This window comes from Apteryx mantelli, chromosome 18, assembly GCF_036417845.1.
Source record: "Apteryx mantelli isolate bAptMan1 chromosome 18, bAptMan1.hap1, whole genome shotgun sequence".
Classification (NCBI taxonomy): domain Eukaryota; kingdom Metazoa; phylum Chordata; class Aves; order Apterygiformes; family Apterygidae; genus Apteryx; species Apteryx mantelli.
This window is the reverse complement of record NC_089995.1, coordinates 10,546,522-10,571,235: the sequence shown is the minus strand read 5'-3', so window position 1 is coordinate 10,571,235 and position 24,714 is coordinate 10,546,522. Positions and strand designations below refer to the sequence as shown.

The following is a 24,714-nucleotide window of genomic DNA, read 5'->3' as shown; positions in this document are numbered from 1 at the left end:
AGATCGCTGTCTGCTTCACATTCTTGCAGGCCAGAACAACAACATAACTTCTTTCAGGATAGTTAATGTTCTGGCCCAGAATTATAGCACCAGATGTGTTGCCACAGAAACAATTTAAAGGGAAAAAGATTTGCAAGTGAATTGTCTTTCTAGTGGAAAATGTAAAAACAGTATTCATGTCTTAGAGCCTGTCATTGGTTTCTGTGTGTGTTACATGTGTGCACAGGAGAGAATAAGGGAGAATTTTACTTTTTTGTTTTATACATCTGTTAGCATTTTAAAAATTCTCTATACAAGATTGAAAATTGAAAAATATTCTATTATGGGCATGAGTTACATACCTCAGAGACATTTTTATTAAAACCTGGCTCATTTTTAGAAACTTTTTCCTTGAAAAGTGTGCCGTGTGCTAGCTGATTACTTAGCTCTACTTGCAACATGCTTTGGAAACCATTTCAAGTAACAGTTGTCTCTGTGAAAGTAAGAAAAAATATTTAACTATATAAAATTATCCCAGATTTTGATGCTGACGATTAATAGCACATTCTTACTTGCTGCAGTTGACATGCTGATGAAAAGAGGGAATGTATATAGGAAATATTTTGATTTAATCTTGCATAGAAAGGCTTAAAGCAGCCAAAGCCCTTGATTGTAGCTAGCATTTCTTTTTCTCTGAGTAGTTGCCACAGGGTACTCTATTCAATGTATCCTTTTTTTAAATATTGTGAATATATTTGTCTGAACAAAATGCAATATAAATTATCTTAATATCCCCTATTGGCTTTTATGACCACAGAAGAGCATCCTTTTCATACAGTTTTGCATACTGGTTGGGGTAGAATAACAAGCAAAACAGCCAGAAAGGCTGGAACTACAGCAGAATGTGTTGGCACTTGTGTATCAGAAACGCTGCAGATGTAGTCACTTCCTGTATTTGCAAAAAGAGCTTTTTCTCTTGTAACTTATGCTGATTTTTGGAAAAAAAAGAAAAAAAGACAGAAATGCTCTTCTGTTGGTATAATTTTTTCTGCATCAGAATTTCAGTTTTATTATAGACATATCATAAAATAGCACATCTGTAACTAACACTACTGGGCTGTATAAACCTGACTGAAAAATTTGGGAAGCTTTTAAAAAGGCCAAGATCTGCACATAAAAAGATTCATTTGTTTCCACAGTTCTTTGTCATTCATGCATTTGGAAGGTCTTTCCCCCTGCAAGTTTGACGCACTGCTGGCTGGGTGGCTAAAGGAAACGTCACTGCATTTCACTGAGCAAAAAGTCAGGATGAAGTCTGTGACTTTTTGGCGCAATGGAAAAACTTTATCAGATGCATTTTTGTGCATAATGCTACCATGTGATTTTGGAAGATAATGGACATATAATGTTATGCTGAGAAGCCTTCTTTAATTATTAATTTATTTTTTTAGCCTTCTATGAAATTTTAGATTTTTTAGTCTTATTTCCATTATTTTCAATTTTCTTTTCCATTATTGAAATTTGCTTGTAGCAGAAGTATCAGAAAATATCCATGCATACTGGAGTTATGAACGGTTATTTATGCTTATGGAAATAGTTCTCCATTATTATTCTATATTATTATCTATTTAAGTGTCCTGCAAGAGTAATGGTTTGGAATCTATCAGTTTTGGAATTAGACTGCATACTGTGTCACACATTTGAGTTTTGGCAGGTTCGGAGGCATGTAGATCACCGCACAAGATCTGCCATAAAGATAAGAAATTCATTTCTCCCCTACATTCCTGATTCAGGCAGAACTCCAATTTGGGGTGTGGAAGGAATGCAGAGCTGGGCCTAAAGCCTGTGTCTGTACAGGTTAGAAATAAACTTTCAGTGTAAAATTTGGATCTGAACCTGCGTCCGTATTCCCCTAGAAGACCACAGATGTTTGAATCCAGATTTCTGGTTCAGGTGCTGTTTGGGGCTGAATCAATCCTTATGCTTGTAAGCTGGTTCAAACGTCCTCTTAATTAGTTCACTTCTTCTTTTTCGTTTGATAGAACAAATTGTTTGTTTGGTTTGATAGGTTAGTCCTGCTGTAGGTGGTAGAGCTTTCCCAGACAGACATTGTAATTAAATCTTTTTATTGTAAATTTCTAGTTTAGATGCTTATAGTTTTCTAAAAAACTGTCCTTTCGGTCTGAAATTTCTTGTGCTTGGTTTCAATCCAGTACTGAATAAAACTGGAAAGTCTGAATAATGTCAGTTCAGCTGCATTTGAGTTATTTAAGTGCATTTTAAAAATATGTACTTTCCAATTACATTTTTTCCATAATTCTCTGCACTTACATAACTTCTGTTTTATTATTTAAATTGCCGCAGGCTCAAAGAGGAAAAAATCGTTCTCCAGCACTGGGGCTCAGCAGATAACCAAAGAGGGAAACAATCCGAAGAGCTCAGTGTGCTTGAAAGTCTTAATGTTTACTGTTTAGTCTTAGCGTGAATAAGTTTACATTTCTATCAGTGCAGGAAAAGCACAATACAAATAACATTCAGTTTATCTATGCACTGAATTTCTGCAATGTTTGCATTCTGTAACTGAAATTTTACAAAAAGAGTTTATAAGATTACTCTAGATTATGAGGAAGAATTTTTGTTTGGCAAGATCTGTAAAGTCAAAATAGTGGGCCAGAATTTCCAAAAAGATTTGACACACACAGGTATTGCAAACGCACACGAAGCTGTTTGAGCAATTATTATAATAGCACAATACAAACTGATTAATTGTGTGTGAAAATGTGGCTAATACTTGATCTATACTGAAAGTTCACAGGCTTTTCTGCAGTTTCCTATCTATTCCTATCTATTTAGTACCTGTTTTTTTACAATGGAAGATAAACCAAATGTGCAGTAAAAGTGACGGATGATTGATCATGTTCAGAATTGCTTCGGTTTAATTACATCAGTAACAACACAGCTTTAACATAACTGTATCTTTGTTGTATAGGCATCTCCTACTTGGGCATTGCTGTGTGCGTTGTTCATGTGTTCAGGACATTAGTACATGCCCAAACTTTTTGAAAATCTGTCACTAGGCTTTTGTTATTCAATGTCTGAAGTGGAACCCGCATAGTGATCTTGAAGGTACCAACACCTTTCAGGACAGTCTTTTGTGTAGAAAGCTGAATGGCAAATGTAACTTTAATTACTGAAACTCCCACTGAAACAATAGCTCTATAGTTTTTGTAACTCTGCTGCAGCCATTGAATCTTCTTCTTACTTCCATGGGGACTAAGCTGTGCCCCACCCTTTCTCCGAAGTGCTCACATGCCAGTGGGTTGTGCAACCAGCATAATTTGTTAAAAAATAAAGAAGAATTTAAATAATCTTAGAAAATCAGCGCAGGCCTCCCAGCTGCCTGCAAACAAACATTAGAAGTGCAAAACAAGTAAGTAGCAGTGAAAAGTATCTCAAAACTGTTTGAGTTTGTTTTTTCCAAGAACATAAACACAAGTCTAAGACTCATGAGCTCTGAAGGAGAAGGCTTGGGATAAGAACATACTGGATCTTCTGGTAAATCTCCAGTCCAGACACAATCTCTGCATCTGCCCAGCCTAGCTTGTTATCTCCAGAGCTGTAGTAATAAGAGTACATCATGAACCTTTTCCCCCTGTGTGTATGAATTTGACTCTGTTTTTAGTTTCATTTAAAGCAATGAGCAATTACATTAAGACCTATAATTGTCAGGTTATTTTTGCCAGTACAGTAAACATGTAGCAGTACTGTAAAATAGCTCTCTTTCGATGACATCTTGAGCAAAACAAGTTGTATGGAGCCAAATGACGTTTTGCTGTTACAGCATTGAATGCACTGTGTCATTGCTGGTCTAACTGTGTCAGGGACCAGTTCCGAAACTTTAATTCTGGATTAGTCTGTTGCTTGGATCACCTGTCAGCGTGTATATTTTGTATCTGAACGGTCATTTCTGAATTTTGAAGATCATCCAAGCGTGATTTGCTGCCAGTGTTTTCTCTGGGCTGTATGTTCTCAGTGATGATTCTGTAGAGGATCACAAATGTGAGTTCATAAGATCAGTGGTTTGTGTACTGATGGTTAGAGGGTCATACTGCAAGTGTGGGAAAATTGCCAAGGGATGCAGAACATCGCAGGGACATACTGTTCTCTCTACTGCCTCTCCAGCCAGGCTTGATTCTTCGTTAACAGGAAGGCATATCGCTGTTGTGTTATAGCACCTTTCTGCGGTATGGGCACTTTGCTGCTTTCATGTCAGGCTCATCTGGCGAGATACATGATGACTAGAGCTTTCACAAATCCTGCTGGGCTGATGCTGAAAAAGCAGGTCAGTGCTTTGCACGTAGTGCAAGCCCTTTGATATCATTGGAGTCATCAAAATACTATGATATTTAACTGTTTTCCTTGTGTATTGTCCTGAAATTTAAACCTGTTTGCTGGTGATCTCATCAATCACCAGGATTCCCTAAATTACCAACCAAGCAACTGCTGCTTGAATATGGACTATGCATTTGTTCACCCATCTTTGTGTTAGATCTCTTTGCAGCTCTGGTAGCTATTAACTTAGTGCAAGCCTGGCTGTCATTCTTCTACCTACCACATGCTGAAGGTGACTCTTTGTCCTTGTTCTATTAAGCCAATCGGAGATGATGAATTAAGGATTGGTGGGCAGAGCTAACTGACTGACACCTTGAGTTTTCTGCTACATAGGTCTTGAGTAACAGCTCTTAGTACTGCTGAGCCACAGTGCGTGTTGGCATTGCAGTTCACGCAATCTGTGTTGACAGGGAGCTAAGAGACCTTTCTTACAGAAAGCCCTGTTCTGTGAAGTGGCACAATCCTATTCTGCAAGATTGGTCTCAAGTATAATTGGCTCATAGGTAAGTACTGGGTAACATAAACTAAGTCAAGTTACATCACAGAAATAATTCTTGTTTTATGAGGCATGAAGGACTTACGCTGAGGATTGTAATTGTTCTTTCTACATTTGCCTTCTAGCCATACTAAACTCTGTTCTGCAGTTAAATGTAGCACTGTTATGACTTTGTCTTAGTTGAGGCTTTTTTTTTTTAATGATGTAGCCATATGACAATAAAAGCTTCTGCAGCTATACTGGTATAGCAGTGTTGTATGCTAATATAATTTATTCCTTTTCCTGGTGCAAAAGGATGGATACATTACAGCAGTACATCTGCACTAGCAAAGTGCTTATAGTATCTTAAGCGACACAAGCCCTTCTCTACAACTGTTAAGTCTCTGTGTATGTTACAGATGCCTGCCCTCATACCCAAGCTGGGTAAGGACTGTGAAAATCTCTGACCAACACGGCTGCATTAGCAAAAGGTGCAAGTACACAAGCAGTTATAATGCACAGTAAAACTGGGCATGTATTAATACTAATTATTTTAATTGTGAGGGATGATTTTAGCTATGCTGATAGAAAGCACAGTCTTGCCAGGTTGCTCCATTCATCCTAGGAGTACTTTTGTAGTAAATAATACCAATGTTCTGATAGCAATGAGGTGCTGGTAGTATAGATATAGCCAGAAGGTGTTCACCTGGAAGGATTTCTTTACGTTATCTACAGAGTACTAATACCTTTCAAAACTACTCTAGCTGTTTTAGAGCAACAAAACTTTCTTGTGTAGCTGTACAGAAGATCTTTGTTACAAAGTTTCTGGCATAGCTACGAGTGCTAAGAGGAGTGTTAAAAATGAGACCCCTAAAGATTTAGCTATGTTGGCAAAATACTCAGAGAGAGGATTCCTTTTGCCAGGATTGCCAGCGTCTTTTGGGGAGAGAGGTAGAAATATACTGGCAAAACAACTCAGTTATCTCTTCTGTGGGAGTTTTGTTATTGTACTTAAGCATAGATGTAGAGTAAACCAGTCCAAGGTCTAAGAAAAACTCCTTATGATGGTGAAAAATATTAAACACTAAACAGATGTGACTGCTATTTGCAGTAAAAGCTCGGAGTCCTCAAGGAACAAAGAATTGAGTTCATAGTCTTTGAAGAAGTTTGAGACAGAGATCCTATTGATTTTTTGTGCACAAAACTGAAAGTCATTTTCGTAAGTGACTCTTGCTGTGTTTGTTGATGATATTCATAACATTTCAAGGGACCTTAAAATTAGATTAACTTTTGGCCTAAATGTTGAAGTGGTTTGATCTCAACCAATTCTGCTACTGAGCAACTTCTGCTTAGCACTTCCAGTTACTTATGCCTTTTTTTCTTTTTCAGTGAGTAACTTCTTGTGCTTAGGCTGGGTGAGCTAGAAGAGCCTGACACTTCCAGGAATTTATTATCTCTGGCAGAAGTCTTGTTAATGTTAGTTATTGATAAGTGGGAAAGTAAACATGTGGCCGATTAGGCATTGCACTTTCAATTGCTTACCACTAGTCTGATTTCATGTCACACCAAACAGGGGGCATCCAAAGAGAGATCATTTTACAGTTTATTAATTTTCAAATTTATTAATATGCATGTTATTAATAAATATATACATATTATTAATACATATGTTAATAAGTATGATTTGGTTATCATTTATCTACTTTTAAAAGAGGAGAAAGGGTTTTTTCTCTTTTTGCTTCTTTGCAGTGTAGAAATAAACATTGTTTTTGCTTGTTTACAAGTTTCAATCACATTAAAGATATTTTCAGGTCTCACTAGAAATATTTTTGCCTTAAGAAAAAGTGTGGTAACTGTCCCAACCTTTAAAGAATATCAAAAGGGAGTTTTCACATGCCCAAAGAGATACTTTCTGTTAGCTGACTGTGAAATATTTGAATTAAATGTCTATAACAAAAACATAGGTCTGAAAAAAGGGAGTTTATGAAGGGTAAGGCAGATGTGAACTCTGCAATCAGTTATTCTGGTAGAAGACACCACTGCTCTCCTTTTGAGATCTGTTGTCAGAACTGTTTATGTGAGCTGTCCCTAGCCAACTTCCAGGGAAATAAGCTGTGTTAGAATAATCCGTTGAAATAGTAGCTTTTGCTAACCTATCTTTTCTAGGCTCAAACAGATTTAAGGAGTAATGGAGTACTAGTCATTGTAGATCATCATGATCTGTCCTGGGCAAACTATATCCAAAGTCCGCAAGTTTGCCTCCCCTGATTTTGCTCCTTTTAAAGAGCGATGTTGTAATTCTATTTAGACTTCAAATAATACAAAGTGTCTTCTAGGCAGAACCAGACTGGCAAAGCTTGAATTTCTAGTTTAAAAGCAAACGTAATCTGGTTTAGACTACATTTTGCTTAACTACTCATTTCACCATGTGTATTCTAATATACAGTATTCTTTCAGCTGTTTCCAAAGCCATCTACTTTGAGTGTACAATGTTTAAGATCCAATTATTTCCTTTTTGTTTTGTTTGGATTGTTTGCAATTAAGCATTCTTTCAAGTGGGCTTTATTTAGCTAATTCCATGACAAAACTAAGCTCTAGGGGAATGAAAAAAAGAGAAGTTCCAGCTAGCCAGTGTTTATTTTTATTATTAATAATTTATATTATGATAGCCCTTAGGGAAACTAGGGCCCCACTAGCCCCAGTTTCCTCTGCATGTAATGACTGTGTCTCACAAAGCCTTATACAGCAGAAAATTCTTTTTTGCTGTCATGGCTTAGTGCAAGGGACCCGTTCTCTACTGCAAGGGAGAAGATGGATGAAGAATTTTTAAACACAAATCCTGAATAATTTTTTTAGAGAATTTAGACTAGGATTCAGAGGGAAAACCTGAAGCATCTTTTCTATGGAAAGCCATAACTAATGCATTTTTCCAGTGTCAGAGCCAAATCATGATTGCAAAGGTCTTGTTCCTCCTCTCTCTGAAGTCATGGCAAAGCTCCCAGTGACTTTGATGGGAGCAAGACTGGGCAGAGAAGCAATGGTCTTAAGAACCTTATCTGTTTCTGAACTAGCAGCAGAAAACACTTTATATCTTAAGATCACATTGATGTGCAAAATCAATTTTAAAATTTTTCCATGTAGCCAAACTTCCATCAGAGCTTACAGTTTTCACTGCATCTGATTCAAGATGACTGGTCTGCTTTCTGTCCTACAGAAGCCTTGGAAAGAGTGATGTAGAGTCCTGTCATACTTGCTAACTGCAAAGGAGACGCAGGGCCAAATCTTCAACCTCTCTTAATAGATCGATTTCAATAGAGTTATGGCAGTTCATATGAACTGAGTATTTGGCCTGTGTGGATGGGATACTCGTGTGAGTTCAGTGAATCGCATTTAAGCTGACATGGAGCTGGGCTGGGTTGCAAAGGGGAAAAGCCTTGAAGTTAGTGCAGCAGTGCAAATCTGCATCGTGAGTGGATTTGCCACCTGTTTCTCCTCCCCCTAGGTGAAATCTCCAGTCTTTTCTGCAAGCCAGAATTCCACATTCGAAATCTAGACAAAAGTTTTCCTGAGTCTGGCCTATCTGATCCATACTCCTGTCCTCATTAGTTCAGTTTAAAGGGGATAAAACATCTGTTTCTAAGTACAGCTGTGTGGTTAGTATGTGGGCTTTTTTTTTTTTCCATGCAAAATCTCTAAATCTGGCCATTTAAGACACAGATTTTATAGGAGCTAGAGTTGGGCTGTGCAAAGTTCACCTCATTAAAAACAAACTCAAACCAAATAAAAGCAGGGAATAACAGCATAAAAAATGTGGGCCATGAATGTCGGAGCATGTGTATTAGAAATGAGTAGGGAATAAAGGGAAAAGTACAGAGATATCCACAGATATTCAAAGGCTCCTGTTTATTTCCACAAGAAAACTTTACATAGTTGTAGAGTGTCCCTGTGTCTACAGAAAGGGAACATTAGGACAGAACACAGTGTTAACGTTTCTATGACAGTTACCCTAATTCATTAGAGAATATAATGAGTTCAAGCCTGTGTTAGAAGATATTGAGCAAATTCATCCTAGATAAAATGTTCAAACATGCCAAATGATTTTTGAAGCTTCAGCTGCTAGATGTCCAATGAGAGACATTTGAAATTGTCTTGATTTTGACATCCCTTTCTAAAAAAAAAGACAAAACCGTTTGCAATTATAGTTACCCAAATTCACTTATCAGTAATGGAAATACTGACTTTGCAAAAAGCAAAATAAAAAACCTGTGTCTATTCTGCACTAAAGGAAATATTTTGCTTTAAAATATAAAACTTTTCTCTCTCTCCAAAGACATGTCTCTGTCCCGCTTATGTTACATTTTGTATACTTTTCTTCCTTTTCCAGTGTTCTTTGGGATACTAGTCCTACCCTAGCAACTTCATTTTTTCTATGGAGCAAAATCATCTTGGTAACATTTGTGGGAACAAAACATTGTTGCCACAGGAAGTTGACTTAATGGTTTAATTCTTAATAAAAGGACAATTTTCACGATCAGAAGGCTAAGTGACAGAAGGTTTCTCCCACTTCAGAAACATGCCCTAGGACACACGCCAGTATGCCATGATTCACAGACTTCACTTTTGAAGATATCAAAAGACATCCCACATGCTGCCATCACATCATATTCCACAATTACTGAAAGATTGTCATCTGTTTTGGTTAACATATACTTCTGAGTGTAATAATAGAAACACTTATCTACCCATCATGGTGGTTTCTATTGAAGATTAAACACTGGGACTTTCCACAACCCTAAGGCTGAGATAAAGGACAGGGGTTTTTTGTTGTTGTTGTTTTTTAAAGCTGACCTGGCAACAGGCTTTTAGGAGGTTTTAGCATTGGCCAATGGATGGAGACATGATCGTGCAGATTAAGTCTAGATGTAACGTGTTCAGATATAGATTGGGGCAAGTGGAGAGAAGAGATATATATTGCAGAAGAATATTCCTTGGAGTTTCTAATTAAGAAGGAGGAACCTCTCAAAGTCAGGATTCATAGGATTCAGAGCATTGCTGTCAGGCAAATTTTTGTTTGTCAGAAATGGAAGAGACTGTTCATCAGTTGTAAGTTGTTCTCTCTCAATGCCATCTGCTTCTTCTCTTGTTAGGAATTTGTTTTTAAGTATTCATTATAATGCAGCTAACTGCAGCCTCAAATTCTGCCAAAGCTGAAAAAGCTGCAAGTCAGGCTAGCGTGTGGAGCCTGCCACATTCCTGAATCTCTGATTCAGGCTTGAAAGTTTGTCATCAAGTTTGAAATTGAAACCAGAGGAGCTAGCAGCAAGCCCTGTGCTCATAAATCAGCTGATAATGGGTGAATTGTTCTGTGCCTTTCCCTGAAGAGGAAAGCAAAACAGTGCAAAAGCACTCACAGCGCCTAGCAGAGCTGCGATGCAGGCAAGCACGCAGACACTACGTGTGCCTGTATGGATAGGCCACATACTGGCAAAGGAGCTGACCGGGGATTTTGGTTATATGCAGTCCCTGATTCTCTTCTTATTACAGTATTACCAAAAAGTAACAGTGGGATTTACAGCCAAACATGATTCCAGGTAGCAATTTGTCTGGAAGAAATAGGTGCAATACATCAGTGTGCGATCTGTAACAAGGTCTGCTTTGTGCTTCATTTGTTTGATATCCTCTGCCACTAGAGGGAGATACAAAGTTAACCACAAAATTATCCCTTGAAAAATAGTTTCCAGGTCATTAGCTAAATATGGGCCAACTTTTGCTGCTGGGATTCTACTGGAAGTCTGAAATAAGTGACTGATGAATTTCCTCCAAGGTGCATCAGCGTCACTGAGAATAGAATTTGGATCTGTATGCTTAGATGAAAGCTAATTAGAAATACAGCAACATTTTGAATTCCAGGCTTGAAAAACAGGTCATCTTGGGCTTGAAAGTCCAGTCCTGTGTTCAAGAAACTACACTAGGAATGGTTACATCATATGCACTACCCCCGCACATGGGAAGCTGTTTGAAAGGACTGCTTGTGATACTAAAATTTATTGCTGTATGGCAAACCTGAAGTCCAGAACTTCAGTCTCAGAAGAGTGAAGAGTCCAGCAAACCTGGACTCTAGAGCTTCGCTTTCAGAAGCTGGCATAAAGCTGTAGATGGGCCTTTGCAGTGAATGACTAAAGCAATAACTTGAGGCAAAGCTGTTTATCTGATTTTCTCATTATGGCTTGAATATGCTAGGAGGAAAGTGTATGTCATATATTTGGTATTTAAACATATATTTAAGAGTTAAATTTGCCCAGAAAAAAAAAATCAAAAGTACCAAAATGAGTAACATACTGAGGCCCCATCTTTTTAAATATTGTGAGATATGAATGTAATTCTTATTAAAAATCAATGGAACTAGCTCCTAAGAGCCTAAATTGCTTTTGAAAATAGGATTATATTCCTAAATCATTTGAGATTTTGAAAATACAACCTGACAGATGCAAGTTTGATGCAAAGTGAAGGGCCCATCTAACAATCTGAGTTAAACAGGTTTAGGGCAAGAAGTTCTGTGGTATGCAGTGTAGGTATGTAGAGAAGCAAAATCTTCCATTAGTAGGCTCTGTACTTTAAGCCAAATTGCTATGTAATTGCTTAAAGTCTTAAAACTGCAGAAATGTCTGATGAGCATGGGTTGATGCAGGATTGTTCACGTATCTATACAGCTATAGATCTGCTGGATGTTACAACACTGTGGCCAACTATATCTCTTTGACTGGTAGAAGATGGTTCCCTGCATGGATTGCCTTTTTCTGCATAGAAGGTTGAACCAGTTCAGCTATCTACATTGTTTTATTCTCATTATAAGAGGCAGCAGGGAGGAAAACATGAGTAGTGGTGAGACAGGAGAGCAGGAAAACGCAGGGAAGAAGCAAAACTGACCTGTTAGTGCTTCAGAGATTGGTGGTAAAAGTAGCAAGAGGAAAATTTTCAGATGCTCATCACAGGGAGCTATTTGTTCCCATTACTTTCATTTTGGCAAATCTGTTTTAGCATATAAACTTGATAAACTATAGAACATACATTTTCAATACCCGTAATTACAACGGCTGTTCCCCTGTCTGTGTGGTGGACTACTTACAGGTTATGTGTGTTGGCGTGAGATGCTAGTTCTAGATGAATGTTACCCTGAAGTCAGAGTTCTGGCATTACAGTGAATCACGCATAACCTGTGCAGATTTTCCCGTGCTTCTTTGATCTTGAGCTTCCAGGGAGAGGATATAGCTGAAGAAAGGATCCCCATTTGTGTGTAATGCTGCATGAAAATAGCTATATTGAGATGCAGCGTCAAGGACCCTTTCTGTCTCTCTAATTCAAATGGCTTTTCATATCTAGAAAAATAACCAGGGAAATTTTTCTTAGTTCTGCCAATAACAGTATAAATAGAATGTCTGTGTAATAATTGAACAAAAATGCTGAAAATTTAAGGGTTTTTAATCATAAATTTGGAATGTTTATCTAGCAAAGTAGACATTGCCACTGAGGTCAATGGTTTTTCTAAAGAATGCTTGAGAGCAAAGATTAAATATAGTGTGTACTTTCCCAGTGGACTCAACACTGTGCTGAACACAAGATAGTCATTTCATTCATTGTTCAGTCAGCCTTCATTACATATACCTTCAGAGTAATGAGGTCTGAGTCTTGTTGCTATCACATCTCAGGAGTTTCATTAATTTTAATGGGTCTGGATTCTCTAAATGTCCAAGGCTGCAATGTAAGTGCCAAGATCTAGAAACTTCCAGCCTATTCCAGGATATTGAAATCACAGAAAAAGTTTCACTGGTTCAGGCCCTGACCAACACTAAGATTTTGTTCAAAAACTTTGACAGTATTGTAATACACTATGGCAATTTGATTTTTTCTTTATCAGTGTCGTGAAAGACTCAAATGCCATTGTCTGCTATAAGTGTTCTGAAATGGATTCCAGCCATCGCAAGGAGACAGAAATGGTAGTTAAATCCTTCTTCCCAAGTTTTGAAATAAATGAGAGGAAGAAAAATAATTGTGAATGCATCAATGTGATGGTAGGAAAACTTAGCCAAGTTTGCAAAATCAGTCTTGACTTAGACTTATGCTAGAAAGTTTCTAGTGTAATGATGTCAGGGTTGTCTTTTCACCTGTTAGGTGTTTGTGGTATATATTTCTATCAGTTAAAGCCCTAGTACAAATGCAATTATACCAGCAAAACTGCTTTAGTGGTGGAGTTTATAATAAATTCAGGGAAGTGATATAAGTAGCAAAACCACCTTTGGCTGAAGGTTTTTTTGGAACAGCAGCTGATTTGTTGGAATCACAGATCTTTTCTAGAGTAAGCAATAAGTCCATAAAAGTTCACTATTTGTTTTGGTTATGGACAATGAAAATTGAGTTTCGTTGGAAAATGTGTAGAACCAGTTCCCACAAATGGCAAATTTGTTGGGCTGTCATGGAGATGAAGTGAATATTCTAAAACCATGCTCTAAAAAGACGTAGATTCTAGGTGACAACCCACTAATCAAATTTGTATAGACTGTTCTATGCCGAAACCCACTTACTAAAAAAATTCTTCATGTAGGCACAAGTATCGACCAGGTATTTCAGAGTCAAGACTGAAGTCCCTCCAATAAAATGGTGGGCACGTTTGATACTGAAAAAAGGATTATGTTGTGATAATACAAAATAAAATTAACTCTGTTCGGTTTTCACAGCTAGAAGACAGAATGACCCTGTCATCCTTGCAAGTAAAGCTAGTATAATGCGGCCAAAGTTATATTTGAAAAATAACAATAGTAACCTAAAAATGAAAGGAGAAAGTTAGCATCAAGTGGCATAAAAGAAATTATTGTGATCTCATGATCTATCCAGAATCATAAATGTGATCACTTTACTGTCTTAACTGATTGACATTTAATAGTTTCTGTTCTATCATCTGAATTATTTTATATAGTGACTAATACTTTGCTTGGTTTCAACCTGGCTTTTATTTTTTGGTTAATATGCAGCTGCAGCTTGCTGAAGCCAATGAACAGTGGGTCCTGCTATACCGGCGAGATCTGTAGTCCCTTGTTATCTAGGCTATCAACTTGATGCATGTATCCACAATTCACTGTAGGAAGTTAAAGTCTGGTACAGTTTTTGCAAACACACAACAGGAAGCAAATGTGAGTCTCTTAACCAACAGGTCATTCACAAATGGAACATTATAATGTTCTAAGACAACAGGGATACCTTCCACTAGCAGTAGTTCACCAAGTTCTAGTGAACCTCTAGGAGATATGAAACAAAAACATGGCTACCAATTTAAAGTACAAAACACAAGCAGAAATGTTTTGCAAGAAGTCAGTGAGTCATATTTTCCTCATAAAATTGTTGAAACTATTGTGCCTAGAAACAATTAAGTATGTAACTAGGGTTGGAAAAGTTTAGCAATAAACACAAACAGACACCAGCTTTTTGTTTGTAGCGGATGAAGGTCATTTGGCTTGGGGAATAGCTTAGAACTAACACAGACTAAGTAGGACTTGCAATTTGAATGTACTCATTGCTGCATAAAAGCATAAATGTTTGGCCCTGTATGTCTGGATATTGGGGCACTGAAAATCATTGAAAATAGGAATAAACAAACATACTCCTTTAGTTTAAAAAAAAAAAAAACTCTTTCAATTTATTTTAAAAATATATTTTGTAAGCCCTGAAATCTCTGTTTTACAAAATTGCACATATTAAAATCTTAGAGTAAGTTAATATCTGGCAGTTTGGAGGTCTGTGTAAGACTCTCAAACATTATAAGGCTTTTTCAAGCCTCCTTCTTTTCTCCAGCAGATCAGTATTTTTACTGCCCTGGCTGTAGGCACCTTCTGTTGGGCCTGATATTTTGTGTTCTCCATGTGCCAGCCCGGAGCGAGCTACCGTACTCACATTCTGTGCTTTCGGGGAAGATTAAAAGTGAGGGCATACCGCTGATCCCAAGGGCATAATCCCTGTATTTAAGAGATCTGAAGACATTGTCCTGCCCAGCAGAGATTACAGATTGGAAGACGGTTTGAACTCAGCTTTGTCAGGGGTCCTTATCTGGTTTATTTCTAGCCTAAAAGGAGAGTTCAATTTGAGATGTGTCCAGATGCTTTTACTCAGGGGCAGTTGTAATGTAGCTCAGCGCTTTTATACAGACACTCTGGCTAGCAAAACCCTCTGTTTAAACAACTGCATTTATAAATCTTTCTTACCAATAAAATGCTGTCATGACATCCTACTTATGGCCTTCTAGTCAGAAGTGTGAAATGAGCTGTAAGATTTCTAGGTCACTACCAAAAATATATTGCAGGTGCGTACCATGACTTTATCAACATTATTTCAAAGTAAAATAGATAACCCCTTTAATGATGCTCTTGAGGTTATTTAGATTCCTTTTATTCTTATGAGAAGAAACTGTTCGGATCTGTAAAAATGTGCTTGTGAATTGTATTTGAATGTAGCTATATATGTTGCAACTAAACATGACAGAGTCAGTGGCCTTGAGGGCTGAACCTTTGTGCAGTTAAAAAAAAAAACACAACAAAAACACCAGCATTTTTAAAATGTTTATGGCTATACATAAGAGAGGTCCAATACATCTCTCATTTACACTAATTTGCGGCAGTGTATCTTTTTGGAGTCCAGAATAGTATTTGGTTTATACTAACATATGTGTCAAGAGAATCAAGGCTAAGCAATTCAGTTCTCTCACCGGCCGAGCCGTGGGCTCTGTACCTTTCAAACTTAACTCCTTAGGTCCAGGGTTCAGTACCACACATTTTTCCTGCAGGAATCTTCTCAGCAGTTTCAGCTTCCTGTTCCCTGTCCGGGATCTCCCTGATTGTGTTTGTTTAATATCTGCAAGTTTCAAAGCCTTTCAGCCTCTTGCTATATAGGCTTTAGGAGTCCTATAAAATTATGCAAGCTTCCTCCTGCATTTCCTCCCTCGCTTCTACTCATGAAATAGGATTCCTAGGTTAGGGAGCTGAAGAATGGATCCTGGGAATCTGTCTCAGCCTTGATGAGGGATGTGGTCAATAACCATGAGGCTGTTCCTTTTATTTCTTCCTTTAACAGCTTGTTATGCAATGACATTTTTCAGTAAGTTGCATATTTCTTTCAGACTAATGATCCTTTTGATGGGGTGACTGTTCACAGACTTATAAGCATCTGAAAACTAAGGGAAAGAATGGAAAATATTACAAAACTTCAGCTGTGATGTGATGCAAGTGCCCTCTCTGATTAGGGGTGTAAAGGAGGCATCCTTTCAAAGCACAAGAACATAACTGCTGTGCAATTTGATTAAAAGGTGATTGAGATGCACCTAAATTTGTCCATGTAACAGATTTCTATTGATGCCACTGAAGCTGTGGAGTCCTATGGAGTTTAATGCACGGAGGTACCGAATAAGTAGCCATACCCAACACTTGTCTTCTATGCAACAACAAGGTAGCTTGCAAAGCAGGTAACCATTTGGCTCAAATTTATGATCGTCAGATCTTGTTCTAAAACCTTTTGTCTGTTTTTCATGGATGTATTTGTGAGCTTGGTAAAGCCTGTAGGATGGACAAAGAAATAGGCGTCTTAAGACTTCACTCCAGGGAACTAGCTGAAAGGTTTCACATCACATAATCGGTTCTCACTCAGACAGGATCTCTGCTTATGGAAACCCATGACTACTTTAGTTACTGCTATAGCAGATAATGGTACCTAAAGCACAGTCACTTACAGTAATTCCCTGTACCTGTAGATTAACCCAGAATTTGCAAAATCTGCTCAAAATCTCATCCCTCTTGGGAAGTATTTTTAACCAGCAGTCATTCAATGCTTTACATCCAGTCTGGAAGAACACTGAGTTAGGTTGCTCTCCAAGCTAGTGGCAGAGCCAGGAAAGAGTCTTGTTCTGACATTTCTGGGCTTCTAGTCTGAATAACTGCAGCCATGCAGCTGGAATAATGCGAAGGCACAGGGATTGGGTGCAGATGTTTTTTTCCAGTATCTACACTGTTTGATTAAGAGCTCCCAATGTTTTGGAGCACATTCTGTAACATAGGACAAACTTTTTCATGGAGTATCTCCATGCAGACCTCCTTATTGGAGTTTTCCGCTTCTGTTTATACTTCTCTATAGAAAGAGAAAAGAGGAACTCCAGGTTTTTTGTTTTACTTGGTCAAAAATTCTCAGCAATTTCAAATGGAGTTTTGTGTGAGTAAGGAGTAAGAACTAAAGGAAATTAGGATTTGGCCCTCATTTTGGCATCATTAAAAATATTAAAGCAAAGATGCTAGCTGTGATGTTTACATTACACCAGCCTGTAGGGGGAAGGAAGGGAATTATTCTGTATATTAACTGTCTGGGTGATTTTCTACAGCTGCTTTGATGGATATGTCTGTTACTTATATTGTAACTTGGATTCTATAGACATATGGCAGGGAACACAATTCTCCAGAAAGCAAAAGAGTTTGACTGATGGAAAACAGAAGAGAGCAATCAAAGAGAAATTCTGCCAGAGGAGGAGCCTGAACCTGAATTTTACTGTTAAAACCAGACTTCTGCCTTGGGCTTAAGTACCACGCTCAGCCAAAGCCCTCATTCTACCGTTGACTTCAGTGAGGCTCTGCACAGATGCAAAGAACTGCTTTTTGGACCTGACTAAGTCTGGGGCTTAAGTATTGTTCTGGCATCCAGACTGATTTGGAAATACATGGGTTGGCCTGAACTCCCCCTTTCAGCAGTGGGACAATTACAATTTTTTTAAAAATCAGAAATGCAGAGAGCCTGTAAGTTGAGGGGTATTCTGACTTTTACACAGTAAGTTTGCAAAATCAATCAGCAATTGCAGAGGGCATGAGAGATTTTGTTTCAGATGGTTCGGTTCCTTATTAATTGTGTTGTGGATGGCAACAGAGGAAACATGTTTAGCAGACAAGCATTTTTTTCTGGTTAATCTAGTGGCTGTTGTTCTGAGTTTTCTCTTTCTTGCAGCTCAGCACTGTCTAAGTGTGAACTGCCAGGAAGGTTTTCACTCATCTGTTTTTCTGTTTATTTCAGAAGCCAACAGACTTACTGACTGGCAATCATGTCAGTCAAACTCACATTCGTCTCTCCTGGTGATGGGGGTGGTATCAGCAGGAGTTCTTCCTTCACTGGATTCAGCACTATGCAAAGCAGAAAATTGGCGTAAGTAACACAAGAAGAAAAGCACCTGGTCCTCTGGACAAGAGACATTAGGTACCATGAATGTATTTGCTGACTTCCGGCATCCATATATAGAAATTGTTCCTTAAGTCTTATCTTAAAGTGTTGTGTGTTGTCATTGTGCACTGATAAACAGCTATTGCATTGTATGTCAGAGATGGCTGTATTTCAGAGGTTATGTAGCAGTGTTTATAGCATCCCTTTCTTTCAGCAAGGTGTTGATATGAAAGGTGTTGATATGAAAGACTACCTAAACTCTATTTGTTATAGTCACCGAAACCCAGTTCTCTGCTGTGTTTCTGCAAGCTCAGAAACAGATAAGAGCACAGAAATCACCTTATTGCTAGCACATGAAATAGGTCTGATACTCACAGATAAATAATACCAACCCCCCCATTTTTCCAGTTTTCATAAATTACTAATTTAAATGGATGAAGTAAGAATTAGAAGGAGCTGTGCCTTTCAGAGAGTTTCATGGGACATTAGTGTTTGGGATCTCAGCCTGCTCAAGACTTAGTGTTGATGCGCCAGTAGGAGGCATTCTTCTGCTGAGTCTGCGCTCTAGCGCCCAGTCCTGCTCACAGCCTGGTACCACTGACAAATTCTGACTGTGCCAGCTTTCAGATAAAAGGTAAAACCTTCTGAATAGTTATGATAATTAAAAGTCTCATAATAGGGATGTTGAAGGTTTATTCTGGCAAAATATGTAATTGAGCCCGACTAAACTCCTGCAGTTATTTAAGCAGAGCAACATTACACTGGAGGAAGGACTGCTTTCTGGCATTGCTACAAACAGAGGAGGGAGGGAAGACAAAGACGACTACTGTGAATTCACTACTGTCAGTAAGGTCAAGAGTACAGGCAAGGTTACAATACAGTCTTCCAGTTTTCAGTCCACTGCCGTAATTACTAAACCATACTGCACTGCTTTTCCCTTTTTGCTTATCATAAATTGTTGCATAGCATTGCTTTAAACCGATAACTTTCCAGCTTTGCCACTAGAAGCATTCTTGTTCTTTTTCTGAATTTAATGATCCCTATATAGTCTGTGGAGTGCTTTTAGAAGGTATGATTTATAAATGGAAAATTAATATAATCTCTGGCTGCCAGTGCATGCCAGAATAATAATGAAGTGAATCATTTAGAAGCATCATATAGAAGTATTAAAAAATATGCCTCTAAAAATATTGTAGTCAAAAAATCTTGCTGTATATAAGTAAAATACCTGACTCATCTCATAAAACATATTTTCAAAGAACCAAATGATTGAATTGACCTTTTAGCTAAACACAACACTGGTGAAGTGTGAGCAGTAATGAAAATCCAACATTATTGTGACCTAATCAAGAAGTGTTTACATTTGAATAAATACATTTGTTGTGGAAGCTGAATAATAATACTACACCTAGCAAGGGTTGGACATCTTAAATCACAGGTATTACTAAGATCTTGAGAAAAACACAGGCAACAAATTATATAAACAGACTTGAGCTGGCAGTACATAGTGGGAGTTCTTGCAGGGAAAGGATCTACCAGGAAAAGTGTTGAACAGCTGTTGTTCCAGCAAAGGCACATCCAGCAGGGTAAGAATGCTCCAAATAGAAAAGTTCATATTTCCCTTAACATTATTGTGTTACTTTTAACTGCAAAGGTTTTCTAACCACATGCCTCTCCTTATGCGTTTTTCATGATGTTGCTTTTTGTTATTAGCTGCTTAGACAGAGGAGAGTTTTGTTAAGGAATCTCCACCCTCTGGAAAATACTTTGAAATGATGATGTGCACTAGATATGTAGTCACAGCCTGGTGAATACCCAAGAACCTTCCCCAGCGTAGTGAAGAAATCTTCTAATCACCCTTTCCTAACTACTTTCTCTCTCAGGCACTGTTGCACAACGCAGCAGGAGACTGCAGGGGCCCTATGCAAGGTCTATCCAAAAGATGACACACAAATCAGGTCCACATGGAGATTCTTGAGCAGACGCTAAATATACTTTTGCATTTCTTTAGCAACTTCCTTTTGAGGCTCTCAGTGAGACACATTATTTCATTTCGCCTCACAATGGTCTCCTCAGGAAGTAAATATTATTACTGTCATCTGTAAAATGGGAATCTGATACTTAAATTACTAAGTTCACAAGGGAATGCAGCAACATAACATCTAGCTTTTTGGTACTTTCCCTAAAGTCCCATGCTAGACACTCCATACTTTTATGCAATGTATGAAAATGGGATTTTAAACCTCAAGGGTTCCTAGACCAGGACTGGTAGCAGCTCTTAGGTTTGTTGGGCTGAGGATTTAATGACCAGACTCATTTATTTCCTTACACCTTGAGCCCATGCCTTGACCTTAAGGCAGCCAGTGGATAATTAAGCCTGTTGGAGTTAATTGTTTCCTCAGGTGAGCTGAATGTAGGCTAGAGATTTTAGAGGGGGTGGGATGCCCCTCTGAGCATAACCAGTTGGCTCAGCTTGGTGGAATGGAAAGCTTCATAATGTTATTTTAGAGGCTTGGCTTCAGAGGAGTATTAACAAAAACTAGAGCAAAATAATTAAGACTTAGAAGAGCGCAAAGGTAGAGGTGAGCCAGGCAGGAATCTGCCAGTGTGAAAGAACCGTTTGCAGTGTTTGTATTCTAGTTTGAATGTTGTGAAGCTATAACTAATGACTGGCTAGAGGTTTCATAATTCTTCAGGTTAGAAGTTTTTAGACAGTTTTTGCAATTGCTTTCAAAAGCAAGTGGCATGTTAGGTACTGAAAAGACACCTTGCATGTAATCTGGGCTTAGTAGCTGTCTCTTCTAAAACATGTCAGGAGTCTTAAGTGAACATTTAAATGGGTGGTGAATTAAAACAGAGAACTAGGTATTTCTAAATGCTTTTTAGGATATCTTTACCAGAGTAAATGATAGTATAAAACATACATAGTCTCTTGATCAAGCTTTAAAACTAACTATGTGTGTTAGTTATAATCCGTTTCACTGTTGTGTCCAAGATAGTGCTTAAAGTGTTGATGCTTTAGCGCATTCACTGTTTGGGGATTACTAATAGCTGGAGAGCAGAAGCCTCTTGAAATCTAATTCTACCTCTAGTTCATGGTTGTTGGACCTTGAGCAAATAAAAAGCTTGTTGCCTTGGTTTCCTGCATCTCAGGTGAGAGTAAGAATGAGGACATCCCTGTCCCCTTACCTGACTAGCTCTGTGGTTGAGTGGAATAACTGCTGTGAATGTGTCCACAGAATCAGGTCATATTTGCCATGCAAGTTTAAGACAATTGCTAGCAGTCTGAACAGTAACCTATTACAAAAATGGGATTTTTCTTGTTCTGTGCCCACCTCAAAAGAAAGGTAGGGCTGCACAATTTTCTACGTCCCTTAAAAAGGATAAAAAAGAGCGACTAGGCTCTTCAGTGCCTATCTGAAGCTGGCAAGTTAGATATTTTGGCTTCTTCTCTTGGTTGAACTATAGTTTAGGAGCCATTTTTTGGTTTTGATGAAATTGCAAAAAACTTGCAGCTTTTCTGCACTGGATATTTAAGGCTGGGCCTTGTCTTTCTAATGTTGTCCATGAAAGTATTCTCAATATTTCTAAGAGTTTGCTCTATTGAATAAAGGTACATGGGATTAGGTATATAACTTGTAACCTGGAAGCTCTGTGGGCTAGGCATCTTCTCCTGGGTGATGGGTTTTGCATCTTTCCCTTATTTGTTTTCTCTTTCTACAGAAAGTCTCTCAGCAGAAGTTCAGTGAGATCAAGAATGTCACTGAGATCCCCCAAGGTTTATTCTTCCCTGCAGAAGGGGGTAGTCGTCTGGGATCCAAAACCACTTCAGGTGAAGAAAATTTTTGAAGCTTTGAAGAAAGGACTTAAGTAAGGACTTTTTAAATATTGTAATTGCCTTACCTAGTCATGGTGCTTAAGTCTGTGTATCACATTGTTGTCTGTGTCTTCTCTTGGATCTTTAAACTTGTAGTGACTTTCCTGGACACTGGATTGTGACCTTTTAAAACAACAGTTTCTCTAACTTTTTGCCTGTCTGCATGCAAACAAAGTCTTCTAGGTCTGCTGATGTTTTTGTTTGTTCCCAGTTTGTTACATTTTTCTAAAGTGAGTGATGGGTAGAACTTTGTGGGGAGATGGGAGACTGCATCTCTTGCGGAGTAGCTGCGCTCTCAAGGAAGAGAAGCTTTCAGATCATGCATATCTCCCTGTATATCAAGGGGAGACTTGAAGAGGAACTGGGCAGGCAGACTTCAGGGGTGACTGGAAGAAAGCTTCTGGAGAGGGAGCTGTGCAAAGTTTGCTTTGACTCAGAAAGCCTCTGAGCTGACTTAAAACCAAACCTGAAAGCAAGGGTGTGCCCTGCAAGGACACAGTGGGGAGACTAGTTCATAAATTGTTTCTAGTCTCTCTATGCTAATTTGAGAACAATTAAATTAAAGATATCTATTCTAGTTTATTTTTTAACAGAATGTAACTCTTGAGTTTAAAAGTCCTCTTTCATCTTTGGGCAGCTTGTTGTAAGGAAAAGGTCCAAGTAGTTCCACCTGAAAGCTTTAGCTGGCTTGAGGTGACGGAATAGAACTGTAGAGCTGTAGTAGGACTCCATCTTCTTATTGGCAAGGTAAATTACACTATTAAATGTGCTGGGTATGTTATCTTGCTTTAAATGTAGCACCATTTCAGAGTCTTATTATGGTTGACTGCACAGTCAGTGTTGCATTGGTAGAGACTATAGTAAAAAAGCAAAAAGCTAAATTAGTCCACAGTCTCTATCAGGCAGATGTGGGGTGTCTGCTGTAGGCATAATAAAGATCAAAGGATGGGCTGTCAATCTGAATTTTGGGTATTCTGGCTTTGAGGAAGCTGTCAGTTACCTCACTGGAACAGTGATGTTATTCAGTGCTGGAATGGCAAATAAAAAATGGATGAGCTTGCTTTTCTTGGTATTGTAGACCAGAAAGTAAGAAGTGGTGCTGTAAGAAGTCAGGTGCTGTTTAGCTGTGTCTTTGACTACAACAGTTACGGTAACTCATCAAGTTTTAATGGAATCCTCAAATCTTTTAATATACATAATTATCTTATTTATATAAATATTTTATATTTTAAAATGTATATATCTTAATCATTACAGTTGGTGTTGATGGGTCTGGACTAGGGTCGTAGGAACTTTATTTACACCCTGAAGCTACTATAGGAAGATAAAATACCATCCCTTGGATTAATAATTCCTATAGCTTTTTCTGTTGGCATCCCGCTAACAGTTCCTTCATGCATGTTACTGCCATCCACAGAATTTTGTTACTGTATTAGATCATAGATTTTTTAAACTAAGAACACACACAAAAAAGAGCAGTGATAATTTGTTGCAAACTCAGATGTGTCACATTTTTATGCCAATAAAAGACTATAAAGTCTTGGCCTTAAAAATGTGAATCAGTGTCTTATAAGTGGATTTAGATTTAAAACAAAGAAATCAAGTGTTTTTTTTTTTTTTTTTTGCAGAGTTTAGAATTTATCAGGGATTTGGGAGGAGCAACCATAAAATGGATCAGAATTTGTTCCCAGTTGTGAAAAGAATGCCATATGATCAGGCTTCTGCCAAAACTGAGTAGCTAACTAATTGACTAAAGTAACCTACAGAAAACAACTGTATCAAATAGCGATGCAAAGTCCAAATTTTAAGTAAATGCAGACTAAGTCCAGTTTCTGCTGGAGTGGCTTGAATTTTTAGTACAGAGCATGTTTTACGTGCCTCTTTCCTTATAGTTATGGCAAATAACTCTTAATTCTGTTAACCCTCTGGGTACTGTTCTATCAAGCTAGCAACTCTAATGTGCTTAAATGTAAAAATGGTGAAGCTCTCTTAAAAGGAAATCAAACTCTTTCCTGCCACCAGCTTTGGCTATTTCTGCACTGAGCTGTTAATTGGCAAGTGTAAAGAGCAGGCAGCTGAGTGCTGGAGCCAGGGTGTGCCTTGAGGGAACTGGGTTTGCAGCAGTAAGAAAATGGAACATGCCAAAGCACATGTGAAGAAGTGCAGCTGTCTGCGTAAACACGTGTATTTTGACTCTTTGGATCCTGTGCTCCTTATATAGTATTTACTAAGTGATTGCGTTCCCCTCTTAAACATAAAGGAGAAGATAGTTACCTGAGTCTGCTCTGTACTAAAAGCAAAGTTGGGAAAAGGTGGTCTCAACAGAAACAGTTTAAGGCTCTGTGGCAGCTCCTAAGGGACAACACTGGCATGCAAGCAACTCTATAGAAGCCAGCCAGAACCAAGCGCTTTGCGATTTTCCAGAACAGAAACTATTTTGCAAAAGTAACAGTTACATCAAGAAATTGTCTAGCATAGCCGAGGTGATGTTCAGCTCTGTTTGCTAAAGCAGTGACTGACATCTGTGCTACCTTACATGCAGAGTACTTCTATGAGCTTGGCTTTGTAATGCAAGAGTTTCATGTTGCAATTCTTTGGTTTTGTGAGCTGGAGTTGGGTGATGAATACTTACTCCTCAGTAACTGTAAGAAGCAAATGAACCGGTCATCTACCTTACAGAAGAGACTCTAGAAGGCCAAACAGGAGTAGTTAAACTGGAAAAAGAGCTCTGTCAGCTGGGATATGTGTGTTAGAACCT

The 24,714-nt window shown here is 38.2% G+C and overlaps 1 protein-coding gene across 6 annotated transcripts in view; it reads left to right on the top strand.

The window, feature by feature from the left end:
• The window catches only part of RIPOR3 (RIPOR family member 3), a 53,897-nt gene that overhangs the window by 3,623 nt on the left and 25,560 nt on the right, over positions 1 to 24,714 (top strand). For 2 of the 6 annotated variants that reach the window (XM_067307946.1, XM_067307948.1), the window contains exons 2-3: positions 17,936 to 18,064; positions 21,803 to 21,949. In XM_067307946.1, coding sequence (XP_067164047.1) covers positions 17,964 to 18,064; positions 21,803 to 21,949 — 248 coding nt within the window. In that variant the 5' untranslated portion in view covers positions 17,936 to 17,963. Of the gene's footprint in view, positions 1 to 4,805; positions 4,875 to 5,272; positions 5,338 to 16,229; positions 16,350 to 17,935; positions 18,065 to 21,802; positions 21,950 to 24,714 lie in introns of those variants that run through there. The other 4 variants (XM_067307949.1, XM_067307947.1, XM_013945063.2 and 1 more) reach the window with 4 other exon arrangements.